Source organism: Dermacentor variabilis, chromosome 3 (assembly GCF_050947875.1).
Source record: "Dermacentor variabilis isolate Ectoservices chromosome 3, ASM5094787v1, whole genome shotgun sequence".
In the NCBI taxonomy this organism is placed as follows: Eukaryota; Metazoa; Arthropoda; class Arachnida; order Ixodida; family Ixodidae; genus Dermacentor; species Dermacentor variabilis.
Window position 1 is genome coordinate 38,690,216 of NC_134570.1, and position 18,751 is coordinate 38,708,966.

The 18,751-nt window shown below is 46.4% G+C and overlaps 2 protein-coding genes across 6 annotated transcripts in view; one reads left to right on the forward strand and one right to left on the reverse strand.

Moving 5' to 3' along the window:
* Positions 1 to 8,068, reverse strand: part of Camta (Calmodulin-binding transcription activator) — a 528,965-nt gene extending 520,897 nt beyond the window's left edge. For all 5 annotated transcript variants that reach the window (XM_075684812.1, XM_075684811.1, XM_075684810.1 and 2 more), the window contains exon 1: positions 7,734 to 8,068. In XM_075684812.1, the coding sequence (XP_075540927.1) occupies positions 7,734 to 7,782 (49 nt within the window). In that variant the 5' untranslated portion in view covers positions 7,783 to 8,068. The remainder of the gene's footprint in view (positions 1 to 7,733) is intronic.
* A 133-nt stretch (positions 8,069 to 8,201) lies between these two features.
* LOC142575438 (dnaJ homolog subfamily C member 11) overlaps positions 8,202 to 18,751 on the forward strand; it is a 49,556-nt gene continuing 39,006 nt past the window's right edge. The window contains exons 1-2 of the mRNA XM_075684814.1: positions 8,202 to 8,345; positions 8,510 to 8,639. Of these exons, the coding sequence (XP_075540929.1) occupies positions 8,259 to 8,345; positions 8,510 to 8,639 (217 nt within the window). The 5' untranslated portion in view covers positions 8,202 to 8,258. The remainder of the gene's footprint in view (positions 8,346 to 8,509; positions 8,640 to 18,751) is intronic.

Below are 18,751 nucleotides of genomic sequence, written 5' to 3' on the forward strand. Positions count from 1 at the left end.
GTGCCAGGCATTTACACAATGCTCGAAGTAATTTATAAATGCATCGCCGAAAGCGTAAATGCTTTGGCGGAGCGCAGTGCTATTTTCGTCTGCCACCAGGAGCTTGCACGATACACGCATCAGGCATGCACTGCCAATACTGTCTAAATGGCGAGTGCAAAAAGAAAGAAAGGAAAAATATCGTGAACTGGCTCTTAGGGCCACACTTACTAGCGTTTTCCACATGAATTTGCCTTTTCTTTTTTTCCGCCTTTCCTTATCGCATTGGACATGACTCACACGCCGCAGCGCTGCCGTTATCGCTGCGATCTGCATCCCGGCCGCGTCGCGTCATAAAAACAATGAGGCATGAAACCAAACATTACAGTGCACACGTGTGCCCTGTAGAGCCTGCGAGAAGTAAAATTAGAGAACGTGGCGCTGGCTGGCGGGCGCTGTACTGCGAAATTGAGAACGAAAGTGTGGCACTCCCGAATTCGAGAAATATTGGCAGCCAAATCAGAGATCTCTGAAGTTTTCCGGTCCTGACTCTGGAGTCTTATCACGCAGCCGAACAAAGGAATCGGTGGAGCTACTTTGGTTGAACCCTTCTGGCTGCTGAATGCTGATCTGCGAGCTATGGACGCCGGCGATAGCACGGGGAACTCGACCTCGCCATGCAAATGTCTCCTTGGCTTTGAAAGGCGGTGCCGCAGGAAAGCAGACCCAGCCCTTCTACCGGCCGACGACAGTAATCGCAAGAGTAACTTCATGCACAGTGACGGAAACAGAGATCCAGGCCATTACGATGAATGCTTCGCTTCCGCAAGACCACTGGAACCTGCAGGTCGGTGCCGAGAGACCACAGCGCGCAATTCCTTCCTCTCTGTGTAATGGCCACTGGTATGCTTGTACCAGAGTCTCCTCCAATTCGTAACGTAGCCAGCGAAACGCGTGCCTAAAAAGCCGACAGTGACGGTGCAAACAACTTTCCCGTCATCTCGTCGAACGCGTATAGCTCCTCCAGGCGTCGTCGACAATGAAATAACAACGCCAAGCAGACGGCAAGGGCGAGTAATAGCCTCCGAAACAACCTGTGCCCGCGAGCGCCCGCCAGGGTCGTAAGCCAGCAGCCAAGCCACAGCAACCGAACCCAAAGCGAACTCTTCGCCGGTTCCGTTCTTAGCAAACGACGGTTCGCTTTCAAAACGATTGACAGATGCGTGACGTGGTCATAATTTGCGATGCCGGGCCCCGCTGTCTCTGACGGTCAATGACGCAAGCACAATTCTGACCAATCCCATGAGGCCAATTAAGTGAACCGTTCGCTTTCCGAACCGTTATAAGATTCCGCCCCAGTGCAGAGAACCATCGCCTGACCGGATTTGTCCCAATCAAAGCCTGCTGAATTAGGCATAATTATTTTAAAAAATCCAACGCAGGATCCATAGGCCAAGGGTTTCACGCATGCGGTCCGCATGGCCCTCCCAATATTTCGCCGTATCGCTTTTTACATGAAATGTTGTCTATGCCTCCACCGAAATGCCACACTGCGGTCCGTCGAGTGGCGTATGTTCAATGCACGCACGTGGTCCGCTACTTGACAGTGAGATTCATAATCTACATATATTTCATCTCATCAACTATCTATGGTGCACAGTTCGTTCAAGGTTAACGGTCGGCGTCCGCCAACAAAGTGCAGGCACCAAAGCGGCTCGTCCAGTTACGATACCTGTAATATTACCAATAAACATATGTCGATCGTTTCGCAGGGCAGACTTGCAAATTTTGTTCTTGTTTCTTAGTGAAATGGCGCAACACACTCTGTGGGATCGGTCATGAATCGAGCGGTGAGAAAACTATTTGTTTTTTAGGAAAATAAAATTAAATGAAATAAGTGTTTTGTAAATATGAATTAAGGTGTCTATACTGTTACAAATATGAATGGTCAAATATCTAAGTATTACAGCAAAAACTACGTGACAATATGAAGTGGATGGATGGATGGATGGATGCAAAACTTTAATGAAGGTCCTGAGGTACGCGACTCAGCGCGCTGCGGGTCGCTCCCCCGTTGGGACAGTCAGGCCATGCCCGACCGCCGCATCGTGGACCCTCTGGACAGCCCATAATTGCGCCCCGGCATCGCGGCTCTTGATAGCGGAGAGCCACTTGTCCTCACTGATTTGTTCTGTGCCTCGTAACGAGGGGCAACGCCAGAGCATGTGGTCTAGGCTAGCGAAGTCATTGCAGTGCCTGCAAGAACTAGTGGCATAGGTGTCGGGATAAAGCTTGTGGAATAAAGCCCGGCTGGGATACGAGCCTGCTTGCAATAATCTAAGGTTCAATGTCTGTGCCCTATTTAACTTCTTGTGTGGAAGGGGAAAGTCTCTCCTGCGGAGATAAAAGTGCTACGTAATTTCATTGTATGTGGTCGGTTGATCTCTGTTCTCCACCACTGCAGGCCGGCGATGGAGTTCTCCATGGTCGCGGAAAGCGAGAGCTCGCGCCTTGGAGTGGGCCAGCTCGTTGAGGTTTGTGGGGCCTCCCATGATGGATCCCATGTGAGCGGAGAACCACATGAGAGTGTGGGTGGCGATGCTTTTGCCGTCGAGGATGCGACAAGCTTCCTTACACACGGCGCCAACGCTGAAGGCGCGGATGGCTGCCCTGGAGTCGCTGAAGATATTGGCATGTTTGTCGTCCAGGAGTAAAATAACGATTTTAGCATGCAATTCTTTTTGTCTCGCGTAGAAAGTTACGGAGGGCTTCACGAACGTTCCTGTGGCTATAACCCAGTACTGTAGCCCCAAAGGAAAGAATTACCGGAAGAGTCAAATTCAAGCCAAGATTTTGGTAGGGTTCTTCTAAAAATATTTTTCTTTGAATAATGAACGGGCGACAGGTCAAGAGGTGTTGCAGAGATTCCCTCTCATTACATAAAGGACACAAAGGTTATATAGGCAGGCCAGACCTGCGGAGGTAAGAGTTCAGTGGGGGGACTAGGCACTGTAGTCCCGTAATCGCTAGTTCAATTTTTCCAGTGGAGCACCATTTGTTGTTCCAAGGAAAATTGAGATGCGGGAAATCGGATGTTGATAACGGTGACTTGGCGAAGTTATATGTGGCAGTATATTTTCTTAATCGCGTCGCAGTGATGAAAGCTGACGCAGGTAAAATGGGGATTACAGGACCATTGTGGGATGCTACAGCGAGTGCATCTGCATATTCATTTAAAGCTAGACCTTTGTGGCCTGTCACCTACACTAAACGACCAAGACGCAAATGTCTTGGGAGGAGTGAATAGACTGTTTCTAATGATCTGACAATTTGGACGTGGTTAGCGAAGACAAGACAGACAGACAGTGGTTTAAGATTACGGCTTATGACAAGAGACGATGGTAATTTGCGTAAAGCTAAGACAATTGCCAATAATTTCGCCTGAAAGATAGGTATGAAGTCGGGTAGTCGTATGAAAAAATACCAATTTAGATATGGTGATACAATGCCCACATCTGTCTTCTCTTCACAGACGGAAGCATCAATCGCTATAACGCTCTTTGTATCCAGGTGTACCTGTAAGGTGGTCTTCCAAGATACCATTCAGATATTGAAAGGACAAATTTTAGCATTGTTTGGAAAAAATATCATCAAATCCAAATTTAGCGACGGGAACAGAGGAATTTAGCAAGACCACCTCGCACGGGTGAACATTTATTGGCTCCAATAGATTTTGCACGAAAACAACTTGAGGGCAACGTGAGCGATGCCACTGATGGTTAAAAAATGAGGCAGGTGCGCTATAAGGTAAAGCTAATCCAAACTTTTCTATTCCATTTCTGCAATCAGCCTCCCTGATTGGTCTAAACTTTTTTGGACCACTCCCACTTCACCTGTCTGTCACGCGACGTCACGAAAACCGCGATAGCTCCCCATCTGATATGACGTGTACACACTGATCATGCATGATTTGACCGCACAAAAGAAAAATAACTATTTCTGATTCGACGCCTTTCGTCATTATCCCTCGGCTATTGGTCAAAAGTTTTCGGGCTGCACCCACTTCACCTGCCTGCCACGCGACGTCACAAAACCGCAAAAACGCACTGTGTCAAAATGACGTGTACGCGTTAAAGATGCATTAATATGCCGAACAAAACTGAATTTTTTTCTGAATAGCCGCAGGCTGTCCCGTTCCGAAAGGAATAAAAGATGGCTGCCGCCGATCGCTCAGACGCTGGGTACTCGCACCTGCCGGAGAGCATGGGTTTATTTGCGTCTAATAAAACTTCTTGCGTGTCCGTGTAACGTTTTCGAGCACTTTCGGCACGATTACAACCTCGTTCTGCCAACACTTCTTTGCTGAGGATCCGTTCTAGCGCCATTCTTAAGCTTGCGTTGCATGCCGCCGCGATTGTCGACCACCCTGCGCAAGCTAAGTAAGGGAAAGCGGACCAATCGCAGACGCTGGCACCACCTTCTTCATCCGGTTATCAATTTTCAGCGCAATGGCTCGGCCCCATCGAATCCCTCTCCACTTGAGCGTGTTTCTCGCCTCTTGTCAGCCAATCAGATGAGACAAACCACTCAGTGTAGGCAATGTTATTCGTTCTTCAAGCAAACAAAAGTGACCTCCTATGAACGAGGAGAGCGTTTGATTGGCCTGTTCAGACAACCCTGCGGGTTACTGCCCTACGCTTGCGTCAGCGGTTAGGCAAATTTGACGTCAGGAGATTGAAATAAAAACACACTGGGATAGTTTTACGTTATATGGCCCCAGATTCAGTAAAGAAAACATTTTGTGACCTCTATTGTGGAGGTGCATATAACTTTAGGAAGTTTGTACTGTCAGTAAATCAAATTGCATGAGAAGTAAAGGCAGGCGTGCTTCCCGAAAAAAAAAAAAACAATCATTCGCGACAAATTTAGGAAGCCCAAGACATAAGCGTAATGTCTCTCGTTCTAATAAAACCAGAGGCCGAATTTCGTATGCGGGCCCGCATACGAAATATATAATATGAGTTGTAATATTTAATATATCATAATGAGGGCATGCCGACGCAGCCGTGATCAATTGCTGCTAAGTATATGCAGCATTCCTATACTGCGCGTGCTCCCTATGAGCTAATGTGCTCTATATGCGGACACCAGTTAAGATTTTCGGTGTATATGACACCGAAATATTTAGGTGAATTTACCTGCGGGATACTCTTGTCGAGAAAGGATCGAAATTTGCACAGGAACGCTTTGAGGGAAGATTAGGATGGCGCTTTTTCTGATATTAAGAGATATTAATGCCATCAAGCCACAAGTCAAGGATACTCATATAGGACTGTAGCATTTGGTACAATGCTTTTATATCTACCGATGCAGCAAAAAAATGCGATGTCGTGGGCGTATACGTACACCTGTACATACCGTTTTAAAGGTACACCACTCGGTAAAACATTAAATAGAAACGACGATAGGACCGATCCTTGGGGTAGATCTCTTGATTGTTTATACGCTAACGAAGACAATCCGCACAGAGAGCAGTAAAATTCCCCGCTGTTTAAGAATTCATAAACCCGAGCAACAAAATAATTTGGCACACCTGCATATTGAAGTGCGTTTATTAGGCTGACGTGCTGTACACTGTCATACGCTTTAGTGATATCCAAAGTGATTGAGGCAGCATATTTTTTCTGACATCGAGCCAGTCGAATTCGACTTTCCAGGCCGACAGGGACACACCAAACTGAGCACCCATGTCTGAAGCCAATTTCAAGATCATGTGTTCTATCAGCCAATTATCTAAGCGGTCGCGTAAGATTCTCTCGATGAATTTTACTAGGTTTGATGTAAGAGATACTGGTCTAATGTTATCTAGGGCGTAACCAGCACCTTGATTTTTTAATAATGGGATTACTTTTTGCAAGTCTCCATTCCGGAGGAATACACGAATCTATTCAGACTGCCAGAACGCTTCGCGGACCTCTTCTTTCTCTGCATGTATTTCTTACACTGTGTGATATACGGCACCGCTGACCTCCCGTAGTATTTCTTAAATTTAATATGTTACAACGAGCGAAGAGAGCATGCATATAACGCGCCAGTGCAACATGAGGTAGCTTTAGCTACAGCAGAACAAGGTGGTTTTCAAGCTACTAAACCCTACCAAATGTTGAAGAAACTTCCCAACACTTAACAAACCACACGCTAGAAGAATATAAAAATAAAGCAAAATGATTTTTGTTCCAATAACAGCAACAATAGAAATCCTCTTAAAGAGCACACAGATCGTGATGTGATGTACAGCCTATATATAGGTTATGCGTGATCACCTACTAGAGTGTACATTCCACCTGAACTTCTAAGGTGCAGTGTTGTTAATTTACTCTCCCTCCTTCCGCTCTCTTTCTCCTTTTAGTCCCATCCACCAGCGAAGGGTGGTCAACCAGAACTACCTCCGGTTAACCTGCCTGCCTTTCTTTGCAGATCCATTCTATATCTCTCTTATTTTAGCGCAGGAGCCCACGTACGACACCACAAGTATAACACAACACTCCTCTTCTGCTTGCACGAAAACAAAAGCAGTGACGGCAGCATTTCACCGAGCACTACGTGAGATAAATAGTACAGATGCTTTGCCATTTCCATGTAAACACTAATGCGTCAACTCTATGCTCTGACGCACTGATAAAGCAGGCACGCCAGCTAAAACCGAAACCAGGCTACGAAATTGTCCCTTCGTAAATTACCAATGGTAAAACATCACGCTCAGAATGCACAATAAGATATGCGCGGATTAATTTAACTGCCACCGACAACCTAAAAACAGAAATTATTGCAAACGTCAATAACGGGACACAGCGCATTGGTCGGAACGTAACCGAAACAGAAACCAGAAATGCGGCTGAGCCTGACCCAGATGGTCAAAATGCATGCGCGTTTTGGCAACGTCCAGCGTTTCGATGAAGATTTCTTTTTCTCCGCTCCAGAAGTCGACCATGCACAGAAGGCAGCCTGAATTGCTGCAGTCGTGCGGCTGAGGCCGGAGATGTCGGTGTCACCGCGTTATGCGGGTCGCATGCCAAGCGAAGAATATGCGCCGCTCGCATCTGGCATGGCGATATCGTGGAATTCTTTCGCCGTTCGTGCTGGCCATAAATCTTGCGCGATGTTTCCTGCTGCATTCCTAATGGTCAGCGATCGAGCGGACCAGGGCCGACAAACCGGGCCGCGCATTCGGCATGCAGGAGTGAATATCGATTCCACAGAAAGCCGCTCGAGACGCGGCGACACAACTGCTCGGCACGCAACACACGGTGGCAGCTCTGGCACATTTGTGGAGGCGCTAAATGACACCGCTGCATAAAAATTACGAGTGGAAGATATACCGCAGATCGACCTCGTGCGCGCAAGCACTTCCTTTCTCAGACACATTCTTTTATTATTTTTTTATTACTTCTTTTTTTTTTAAGCGGCATCGGAACTGTGGGCGCGTCAGTGACACAAAAACGAAACACTCGTGAGAAACCGATTTTCGACCGTTTGGGCGAAGAAAATTGGTTCGGTAGCATGCAATGCGTTTAGCTCCGTTCAGATGTCTCTGTTGCACTCTGAAATTAGAGCTTTGAGCAAACGGATAGCCGCAAATCAGATGCCAACGCCTTGGAAGTCACACACATACACGTCGCGCGCAGCCGCGCCGCGCGCATCGTAAGCAGTTTATCGCCGCTGCTGCGACATGCCGTATGATGCACAAAACTTACCAGCATTCGACTGAGGGGTTGCATTTTTTGTGTGAATTATTTGAGCCATCCCAGCAGTTCTCCATCTTTCAGCTTTCAACAGTCTGGAGGATTCATCCTTGGGGGAGTTTATTTCTTTCGCCGCCGGGGCCGGCCTGCAGCACGCACAATGCACTGGATGGCTAGGAACTACATGTTTCGACGAATACGAAGCTCCAGCGACGGGCGGTCACGAAAGGATCACGCTTTTTTGGAAACACGAAACTCTTTGAATCGAATGTAAACAGAACCTTTGCCGGCTGGTCGCACGCAACTTTCCGGAGCGCTGCGCTCGCGGTGTTTTGCGGACGAGAGTAAGCGATACTCTTTGCACCAGTAGATGCGCGTTTCTTCTACCGTATTTCAATTTAGAATATAAGGAGAAGTATATTTATTACAGTAAAGTCACATAGACATTCTTGATGATATTTTTTAGTAAGAAGTCATCTTACTGAAATTTAGCGGAAGTTTTTCTTTTTTATCTCGGTGGGGCCGCTAGCCGCAGTTATGGCGGCGCACATGGATAGCGAAACAGACGACGATGTTCTGCAAGTGGAGGACGATTATTATACGTTCCTCAACATTGGAAAAAATGTAAGTTTGTTTCCACCTCGTCAAGTAGTACAGGCATATCGGCTGCGTTAATCCCGACTAGGCTGATCGCTTTTTTACGACGGAATGACGAAATATCGCTCCGTCCATGCGCCGGTCTGCTCGTGTGTGTAACCGACGCTTTCGCATTTTCTCTTGGCATCCAGGCAACTACAGAAGAGATAACGAATGCCTACAGGAGATTAAGTAAGATATATCATCCGGACAAACATGCGGACCCTCTCAGAAAACGAGACGCGGAGGTGCTCTTCAACAAGACCCGAAAAGCCTACGACGGTAAGCCCACTGCCTTGCAGCCGCAACCCACTGTTCGCGGTTCTCGCTCTACATGGTGCCGTCACGCTTATGAAGGAGTGCTGGCTGTAAATTAATTAATTTCTAACCTCGCGGAAATGGTTTCCATTTCTACCGGTACGTTTTCCCCATAGGAACCACTCGTTTATGCGGGTGTCGCACGGTGCAGTTTCGATCTCCATCGAGCCCGATTGGGATCAAATTTTTCGATCACGATTGGCGCCTTTACACTAGCTGGGGAAGGGAGCCAATCGCGGTCAAGAAATGCGATCGCAATAGAAGCTGGATAGCGATCGAAAGTGACCACGTCACACTGGGATGAAAGTTGCGCCTATGCTGCATAAGCATATCTCGATCCGTGGGAACAGCGGACGTACTGTCTAGTTGCATCGTATCTCGGCTTACACACCTGAAAGACGGGAGGGACGCCTTGGCGGCCGAGAACAATGGTGCTAGGCTGAAGGCGGCAGCGACGCGACGTAGTGCCTCGCACCCTGTGCCCCTTTCGTACTGATGGACGCCAGTTAAGCTTTTGCTGTTGTTGCTTAGGCCAGTTGAGTCGCGGTTTAGGTTTACAAGTCGCGTATAGTACCTGGAATCAATGCAAGCCCCTTAAACATGACGCGCGCAAAGGAAATGTTTGGTGAGGGTGTATCAGAGCAGTGGATCATTTAAGAGCGCTTTCTTTGTAAGATTTATCAGTCATAATTCCGTAAAGCAGCACACCAAGACAAAAGACACAGATCCAGCAGCCCCGAGTCAATAGGTGCGCTAAGCAGCTCTATTGCAGTGTACCTCTTCACATGATCTAGCAACTCCAATCATACAACCCAACGAATGTTTACATGAGCAAGGCTCAAGATTGGTCTTCACTTGAATGTCACTGTGTGCTGTTCAGTAACTGCTGTCACTTTTTTGTCCCTTTGTGCCCCTGTAAGCAGACAAATTCATCCTAAGTGGTGGTTTAGGTTGTAGGTGATGTGGTGAAGTTTGTTTAGTTGTCCAGAATGTCACATGCACAAATCAGTAGCAACTTCTCGAAAGACGTGAACCTTGACTATGGAACATAGAGGAGAGACTGTGATGTCCACGGATTTGTTTGCAAGAACTTTAGTTCGACCGAAAGCGTATGGTGTGTGTAGGGTTCAGGTATGCGGTTGCTCGGAGGTGAGCATCAAGGCAGCCTACACCTTGCTGTTGCAATCATTGGAAGCCATGGAGTTGACTAATACTTTTCTGCACTCTCTAGTTGATGTCATAGCACATTTACAAATTTCACAATACTTTTGTGGTTTAAGTTCAGTCCAAAAATTTCGTAGTAAAGTGTTAGCTTTTCCTAGCTTGTTGCTCAGTTGTGCCCCATTGGCATAGTTTGCAGTGGTGGGCTAATCACGAAGGTAGTGCAGTATACAGTTCCCATGACTATGTGCTGCTGCGTATGTGCCATCGCCATCTCGCCATCTCATACCACCGTCGTCATACAGTCATCATTGTGCCATCATCATCATTCACTCATCATCATCCCATTGTCATCCATCATTCTATTGATGTCATTCGTTCTTTGTCATTTCATTGTAAGCATGCCATCATCATCCAATATTGAATATGATGCTATTGTCATGTCATCGTCGTCATGCAAATTGTCGTCATGAATTCATTGTCGTACTGTCGTTGTGATGCCATCGTGGTCATTCCATCGTCATCATTCCAGATTTGTCATCCGATTCTCGCCATACCATTGTTGTCATGCTATCGTCATCACATCATTGTCATTCCATCATCGTCGTTTGAGATTTCTCATACGATTTTTGTCATACCATCCAGCGCTGGATTAAGGGTGGGGGGCCTAAGGGGGCTGCAGCCCAGGCCCTCATCTCGGACAGTAGGAGAAGGGGGGCCATTTATTCTAACCTGCTTAGTATATGGAACCATGGGCAACGGAACTCGAGCGACGTGTATGAAGCGAGAAAACCAGAACGAGCAGACGGGGCCCCCCGCCTAATGCAACAGCATGCGTTTAGCCTGATCATTTGGGGAGAGCTTGTTGAGCTGCAAAAACAGGAATCCCCCGCCACCCCGGTGGGGCCCTCTTTCTTACGAAGCGAGGTGTGTTTGCTTGGAAGAGTTTTCGTGGTTTCCTGTCAGTCCGTCTGTCCAGTACTGTTTGGAAAGGATGGGCAAGGGGGAAACACCTAAAACATGTAATGTGGGATGAGGAAGTAAATCTCCCTTGCCCCTCGTCACCACCACGCCACCCTCCACCTCTCAAATAGTTCCGCCGCTGTCCTTCTCATAGAAAGGATGTGCTGCAGTACCCAACAGTGCCTCCCATTCGACTTTTCTTTACCATGATGGTCATTTGGGCGGGGGAGCATTAGTTCAATAGCAGATGATGAGTCTGATGGCAGAGTCTAGGCAGGAAAGGAAAAAAGATGTCACACGTGCTTTTGTCCGCTTGCCGTGGGGCATGGAATGTTTACTGTTCGGGCTAGGGTTGTGGAAGAGTGAAGGGGGAAGTTGGAGAGCTGGACACAAAGGCCTGTCTCCAGGGCCCATTCCTGCCTAGTGGCTGCGCACCCTCGCGCGCACTCGACGGAAAAAGTAGGTCAGACTCGCCACCGAACTTTCCAGAAAGAAGTAGAAAAAGATGACTCAGAGCAACGGAGGGCGCATAACTTCGCCCGCGCTAGGAGTCGCCCTCTCCCCTTCGTTCTCGCACTCGGCGTCGACAGGGCGAAAGAAAAATCGAGAACCTCCCAGAACAGACGATTGCTCCTAGCCAATAGGAAGGCGAGACTGGAATGAGAGAAGAAGTGACTTTGTACGGAGAAGGAGGGAACTTGTACAAGGAACTCTATGCGTATGTGAACGCCTGCTTTGGCGCCAGTAACAGGCAGACGCGGCATGCGTCTGTAAAAGAAAGTTGATCACGGGCTGCGATTCAGCCATGAGCCACGGGTTAAGCTTGCATAAGCCCGCCCGCTAAGGAGCTCCCGGGGGACGCACCACTCTCGGCCAGTCACGGACCATCCAGGCAACGTGTGCCAGTCGTCGGGACGGCCACCGTTGGACACCTGCAGTCACGTCGGACTGACGAAGTGCCCGGTGAACAATTAGCATCCATTCATGCGAAAATGCTCGGTCGGAAGCATCAAAGTAGGGCGTCTATACGAAAGGCGAAGTTAGAAAGAGAAGAGCATGAAAAGAAGCTAACAAAGATGACGAAGTACCTACTGAATGCAGTTTCCGCGGAGCAGTATAATCGCTCTACTGAGAGTCCGTGCCAAACTCCCAATAGTACCGACGGTGCTTCTGTGGAGGACTTGCCAACTCCATCACCACAGTTTCCTGGCAAGAAGCAAGATTTGACTCATCTTGGCTGTCTGGATCCTGTGAAAACGGTGCCAACTTTGGTCCTCCATATTTTTGAGCAACCAACACTAACTGAGCCCTGTCCTGTTCCTGAGTCAGCAACGTCTATGCTACTTGGCCGTGCCCCTGCCACTGAGCTCCAGGTGTCCGGTCCGCCACATCCGATTTCTACTACTGCTGATCAACAGGTGCCAAACCTCCCCGATGAGCCTCCTTCTACTGACGAGCCCCAGGAAACAACACTCCAAGAACTGACTCACTTGTTTCCTGTTAGTTTGGCTTCAAAATAATCATGTTCCCACCCACAAAGTGTGCCTCGAGAGGACGAACGAGGCGGCTTCTCGTTGCGCCAACAGAAAAGTACAGACACCCCCACAGCAAGAGGTACAATTGCGAGATTCTCCGAATTGACCCTGCTAAGTGGCCGGACGTTATTACTGACAGCTTTCAAAGTGTATGCCTTGAGAAAGGGCCATTATATTTTCAAAATTAGGCAGAAAATTTTCCGTCTTTCGAAAGGCAATATAAAACTCAGAAACAGTAAATGTCACCTCATCTTTTCGTGCGAAAGGCTGTAAATGGGGAGGCGTACTAGCGACCCTGGTTAATGTACTCGGAGTCCAAAGGTTCCATTGACTGTTTCATGTGCAAACTATTTTCGATTTCAAGCAACCCCAGTGCTTTCACCGCACACGGCTTTTCTGATTGGAAAAGAGCAGAAGAAAAGGTTTGTGCACATGTAAATAGCATCGAGCACCGGAACTATGTGGCAGCATGGCTCGCCCGCTCTAACTCGAGCAGCACAATTGACAAGGAGCTGGTTAAGCATCTTGTCAGTGAGACCGCTTACTGGACAGAGGTGTTGAAGCACGTAGTTGTAATTAAGCTTCTAGCTGAGCGCAACCTAGCGTTTAGGGGCAGTGAGGAGATTTTTGGTTCACCGAGAAATGGCAATTATATGGGAGTGCTTGAGGCCATTGCCAAGTTTGACCCCGTTTTAGAGGAGCGCATCAAACGCTATGGGAACATAGGAAAAGGTCACCCATCGTATCTGTCAAAAACCATTTGTAATGAATTTATCGAGCATATGGCAAAGGCTGTCAAAGAAAGTCTTGTTGACAAAGTGAAACGCGCAAAATACTTCTCTTAAATTGTTGATTCGACTCCAGACCTTACTCACGTTGATCAGCTGTCAGTTGTTTTACGATACTATTTAAATGAGAAAGGGTACGAACGCTTTCTTGGATTTGTTCCAATTGAATCGCATACCGGCTTGTATCTTTTCGATACCGTGATGTCCCTCTTGACGATCAATGGCACCTCAATTGATGATTGTAGGGGCCAAGCTTATGATAATGCGAGTAATATGTCAGGAAAATACAAAGGACTGCAAGCTCAAATCAAACATGAATAAATTGGCAGTCTACGTCCCGTGTGCTGGTTATTCACTTAACTTAGTTGGTGCGTGTAGTGTTGACAGTTGCCTTGAGGCAGTCAAAGTTTTCACTGTAATTCAGAGACTGTATGTGTTCTTTGCTGCCTCACGTAAGCGATGGAGGTATCTTTTGGACAGCATGGGTGGAACTGGCCAGCAGCTTGTTTTGAAAAGTCTGTCTGAGACCAGGTGGTCAAGACACGCTGAATCATGTAAGGCCATTCTGAAAAATTTCAATGCAGTATTGTGTTGCCTTGAAGCTATATCAAAGAATGAGGAAGAAAACGGTGACACTAGGAACGAAGTGCACTCTCTCTTCAAGAAAATGACAAAACTAGAGACTGCATTCATGGTGATTTTCTGTAGTGAAATCTTGGAGCGCTTTTACAGAATGAGTGTAGCACTTCAGAAACCAGGCCTAGACATTTCAACTGCTGTTGACCTGCTGAGCTCTCTAGAAGGCTTTGTTAATTCTTTGCGGCATCTCTTTGATACCTTTGAAGAGAGAGCACGCACGCTAAGTACCAATCAATGTTATCTGGATGAGGGCAAACACATCATCTTGAGTAAGCACCCGGACGGAAAAAGCAATAGTGCGCTACAAGGTAGAAAAAAGTTTTATCGTAGAGACCTACAATGTTGTACTTGACAGTCTAGGCTCTGCTTTGCGAGTGCGAAAGGCTGCCTACACTGAACGCTGCAAAAAGTTTAGATTCTTAAAATTGCTGACAGAAGTTGGGAGCGAGGCCTCTCTGGCACAGCAGGCTGAGAAGTTGGCGAAAACCCACAAAAATGATTTGGAGCCAGCATTTCCCGCTGAAATCATTCAGTTTGCGAACTTTCTGCACAACTCTGTGTGCTAGGACACGAGTTCCCTGGGAATAATGAAGTTGATGCATGAAAGAAAGCTTATTGATGTGTTTCAAACCTTTCTGTTGCTTTGCGAATGTACTTAAGCATACCCGTGGCAAACTGTGAGACCGAACGATCATTTTCCAAGTTGTCGCTGATAAAAAATCGCCTTTGTTCGAGCCTCCTTGACGACAAGGTGAACTCGCTTGCTATCATGTCAATTGAAGGTGACCTCCTCCGCGATCTATCCTTCGAACAGACTACATGTAATTTCACCAAACCAAAGGTGCGAAAGATGCCATTTTAAAAGAAGACTGTTTACGCTATGCAATAATAGTTCCAATAAGTTTGTTGTGTCGCCTCCTGGCCTCCACGTTGCCAATGAAACTCTGAGCACTGTAATTCAAGATATGCAAATCTTCGTTGTTCATCTCTTGTTTGTTCTTATTGTGATATTTAGCACGCTTATAAAGAACTGTATTTTTTTTATTTTTGATAGTGCCACATTTATTTGGTGTCGTCCTTGCCTGTCTTACCTTTAACAAAAATATTTTGAAATAATGTTTTGTAATTACACTTGGTAATTTTCATCTGTATTCTAGTGCATTTTTATGGTGTTTGTATTGCCTTAAGTATAGTCTATATCTATTGCATATTTACAGAGCAACGTGTATAATGATTACTGCAGTCTGGTGCTTGAATTTTAATAAAGAATGTTTTGGGTACAACCATGCGTCTCCTCACGGGATTAAATAGTGATGCAAACAAAGCCTAGCTTCAGAAGGATCGACATCTGAGCTGTGTTGTCTTTTCTACGTTCTTGTTCGTCTTGAGTGCTCTAAACTTTTCCTTAAAGCCTAGCTTTTGCTGAAAACAGAATGCAGATTAATCACAAAGTGAACATATGTGTTGGTGTTTACAACAGCATGCATTTCAAGCAAGTTCTGTTGTTTTCGTTATAATAATAACAATAATAATAATCCCATTGATCGCACTTTGTTCTTTTTAATTTGGTGGAATTAAAATGAAACATGGCATATTTCCAGTAGCGTAGCAGGCGACAAAGGGGGGGGGTCAGTATAGGGAAAGGGGGCCTGCATGCGCATTAGCCCAGGGCCCCCATTTTTCTTAATCCGGCCCTGATACCATCGTCATTGCACCATAGTCATCATATAGTTGTTGTCATACAGTTATTATGCTCATGCTGTCATTGTCACGCTGTCATCGTTGTACTATCTTCACAATTACAGAATTGTCATCCCATTGTCGTCATGCTGTCGTCATGATGTGTCTTTGGCTGCGCCATAGTATCCTTGAAAGCCAGTGAGCATTTGAGCATTGGAGACGAGCGTAGTAGTCTAAACAAGAACACTATAATATGTCCTTCACCCTAACATCTCAAGGAAGAAGCAGGACTTAAGACCCAAAGTGATTTGGCAAGCTTGCGATCTGGAGTGAAAAGGCCTAGCCTGCACATTTGTGTTACACACAGTGACACTTGTAACCATCCAACGATGTTCTTTTTAAAGCGGAGCTTTTCTTGTCTCTTTCTTTGACTTCTGCGCTGCTGCTGTTTCCTTGCAAGCTGCGTCGGGGTGTGGTTCAGAGTGTGTATATACACGGCAGGAGCGTGGCAAAGAAGATTGGTGGTGGGAGAAACTCCTTTGGATCTTTGCACCGTATCGAATGTGCACGATGCCCTCTAGAGCTCCCTGGACGTCGCCACAATACCCTCTTGATGGCTGTAATTATCCGTGGCCCCCCGCCAAAGTGTTGCAGAAACATTGCATTGCAGTGCTTACCTTTCTACTAACATGCAATCCTCCATTGGGGAGGTACATAGAATGGTAGAGAGGAGGGGGGGGGGGGGAGGAGGAGGCTGAGTATGGGTAGAGCTGATGCAGCCACGAAACTCTTGGCACTCTTTGCTCGCAGCTCGCATACATTGGGGGGAGGGCAGGTTAGGGAAAAGGCAATGCGAGATGACAAGGAAGCGCTACTGCTTGGGTGGCTTAATGCGCATGCCCCAGAGGCACCCTAGCTGCTGCTAGACACGACAGCAGTTACAGACAAATAGGAATAAATTTAAGTTCAAGGTAACATATGGTATGTTTCTGCTATTTCTGAAAAATAAATACCATGCAAATTTGTCAAATGGACAAATGACGCACGTATGCAGAACCAAAGCCACATTAAAGCACCATAGCGTCTAGGCAACATTGTAGAGTCTAGGCGTCGCACTTCAATTCAGCTGTTGTGTGCCTGCCTTGGTAGCTTTGTGGCTATGGTCATGGGTTCGATCCTGACCGTGGCAGGCACGTTTTGACTGGGGCAAAATACAAAAATGCTTGTGTACTTAGGTTTAAGTACTCGTTAAAATACCCCAGAGGGTCAAAATTAATCCGTGGCCTGCCACTGTGGCGCACCTTGTAATCCAATTGTGGTTTTGGCCCGTACAATCCCATAATTCAAGTAAAGTTTAACACTTCCGACCTGATGCGACGTGCTGTGTGAGGCAATAACAATACTAACCTCCTCAGAGGTTATGAACAGTGGAGCACAGGAATGCCTCAAACAAACATGTCTCGCTTTCTGTTCTTTGTACTATGAAGGCAAACAGCAGTGGTGCATGCAAGGTAACATTTATCATCAACTCACTACTCTCATATTGCACTAAACACTGAAGAAATTGTACATTCGCCATCAACATCACCCCTAATTATTGTAAATCAAAGCAAAAATCACTGAAAGCTTTTCTGATATCTATTCCCACAGTGCATGGGATCTGCATAATTCTTTCTACTACATTAAATGTGACTTGCCAAAGCCATTTTGTGATCTAGGACGGTAAAATTACAGTTCAACTCCTATTTTTAATGGGCAATTCAATGTGGCAGTGGAGTGTCACAGACCCGTGATACTTGGTTGGAACCCATGTAATGTGAAGTGAGGAGAGGAGGACCAACTTGAGCATTGCTTAGGTAAAGTTGGAGGTAGAAAGTAATTTAGATTACGATGAGAAGTTTTTGAAGATTATCCGATTTCGTGTGTGGTGTACTTGTCGTAAGCCGCTTCACCAACCTGTCAGTCATGCGATCTTGGGCCAGGGATGAATGGATCAGAGGAGACAAGAACATGTGCAGTTTATTGTTCAATCTGTGCTTTGGTACATTAAGGTATAATATAAATAAACACTTAACTTTATATTTTTACATTAACTTTACTGTGACCCATCAAAAGCATTTTCTTAAGTGCAGTAAAGTTATAAAGCAGATTTTTTTTCTTTGTAAGATAAGAGAAGACAACGCAAAGCATTGCTTACTGGGCTCACCCTTGGATACTTTTAAGGCTTAATTTCAACAATGAAAGGAGGATTCTTATTTTCAGAGGCTGCGTTTAATGTGACCCATTAAAACTATTTCACAAACTCTGGGAATAAGCCCATAACATGACTTTTCTTTGCCCAAAATGCAGTGCAGTTATAGAGTAGGTACTAGAACACAAGTTTCAGAGCCGTGGGGTTCTTGGTCCAAACCTATGTAAATTCATGGGCTTCTTACTTTATTCTTTTTTCCAAGGCTTTGAGCATGATGTCACAAGGCACTGTGATGTTACAAAGAATTGTTATGTTACAGATATATCCAGTACATAGCTCACAACTGCTTAATACTGAACGGATATGCATGTAGCCTCAGCGTCTTTTTTTTCTTTTCCAGTCATAGCTTACAGGTAGATCTTGCATCCCATGACTTTAGTAAAAGGTTCCTCTTTGACGATGTTGGACAGCTTTTGTCCATGTAAGTCTGTTGATAATATGCATGAAGCAAAAGCAGTTATTGGATGCTGCCTGTTATTTTATTGTGATCAATTATATGGACACTCCAGGTGCATTTCTGCCGTTGCTGTCGCCGTGAGGTTCCGTATGAGTGAGAGTGTGTGAGGGTGAGCCGGCTAATGCGGTTCAATCTCGCATGCGTGAGTCAGGAATGCGACCTGAATGCATGCCCTCTCCTGTGGCACGTGAGGCAGGGGGGTTAGGTGAGGGAGGAGGGGCGTTCTTCTCCAGTGGCTGCTATGGTGCCTTGTTGTCCTCCTCACCTGCCGCTGCGTACAGAGTGGAGACAACCGCGGCGTCTAGTATGGTATTGGCCACGTGAATCGTGGACGGACGCCGCAGTAGGCGCTTTGGCGGACGCTGCAGGGACACGTTGCCAGTGCTCGTGTGTCTTGAAAGCGATCTTCAACGTGGCTAAAGTGCACGCCTATGCGGGCCTCATCTTCAAAGCGATCTGCGATGTTTGCAGAATGCACATAGTGCCTGTAGCTTCGTATGCGCTCTTCGACGTTTTATTTGTGCTGAAGCGAGACATGTATGAAGGTGAATTAGCTTGCTGCTTCCATGATTCCTCACTTCAGAATTTTGACAGCGAGTTTC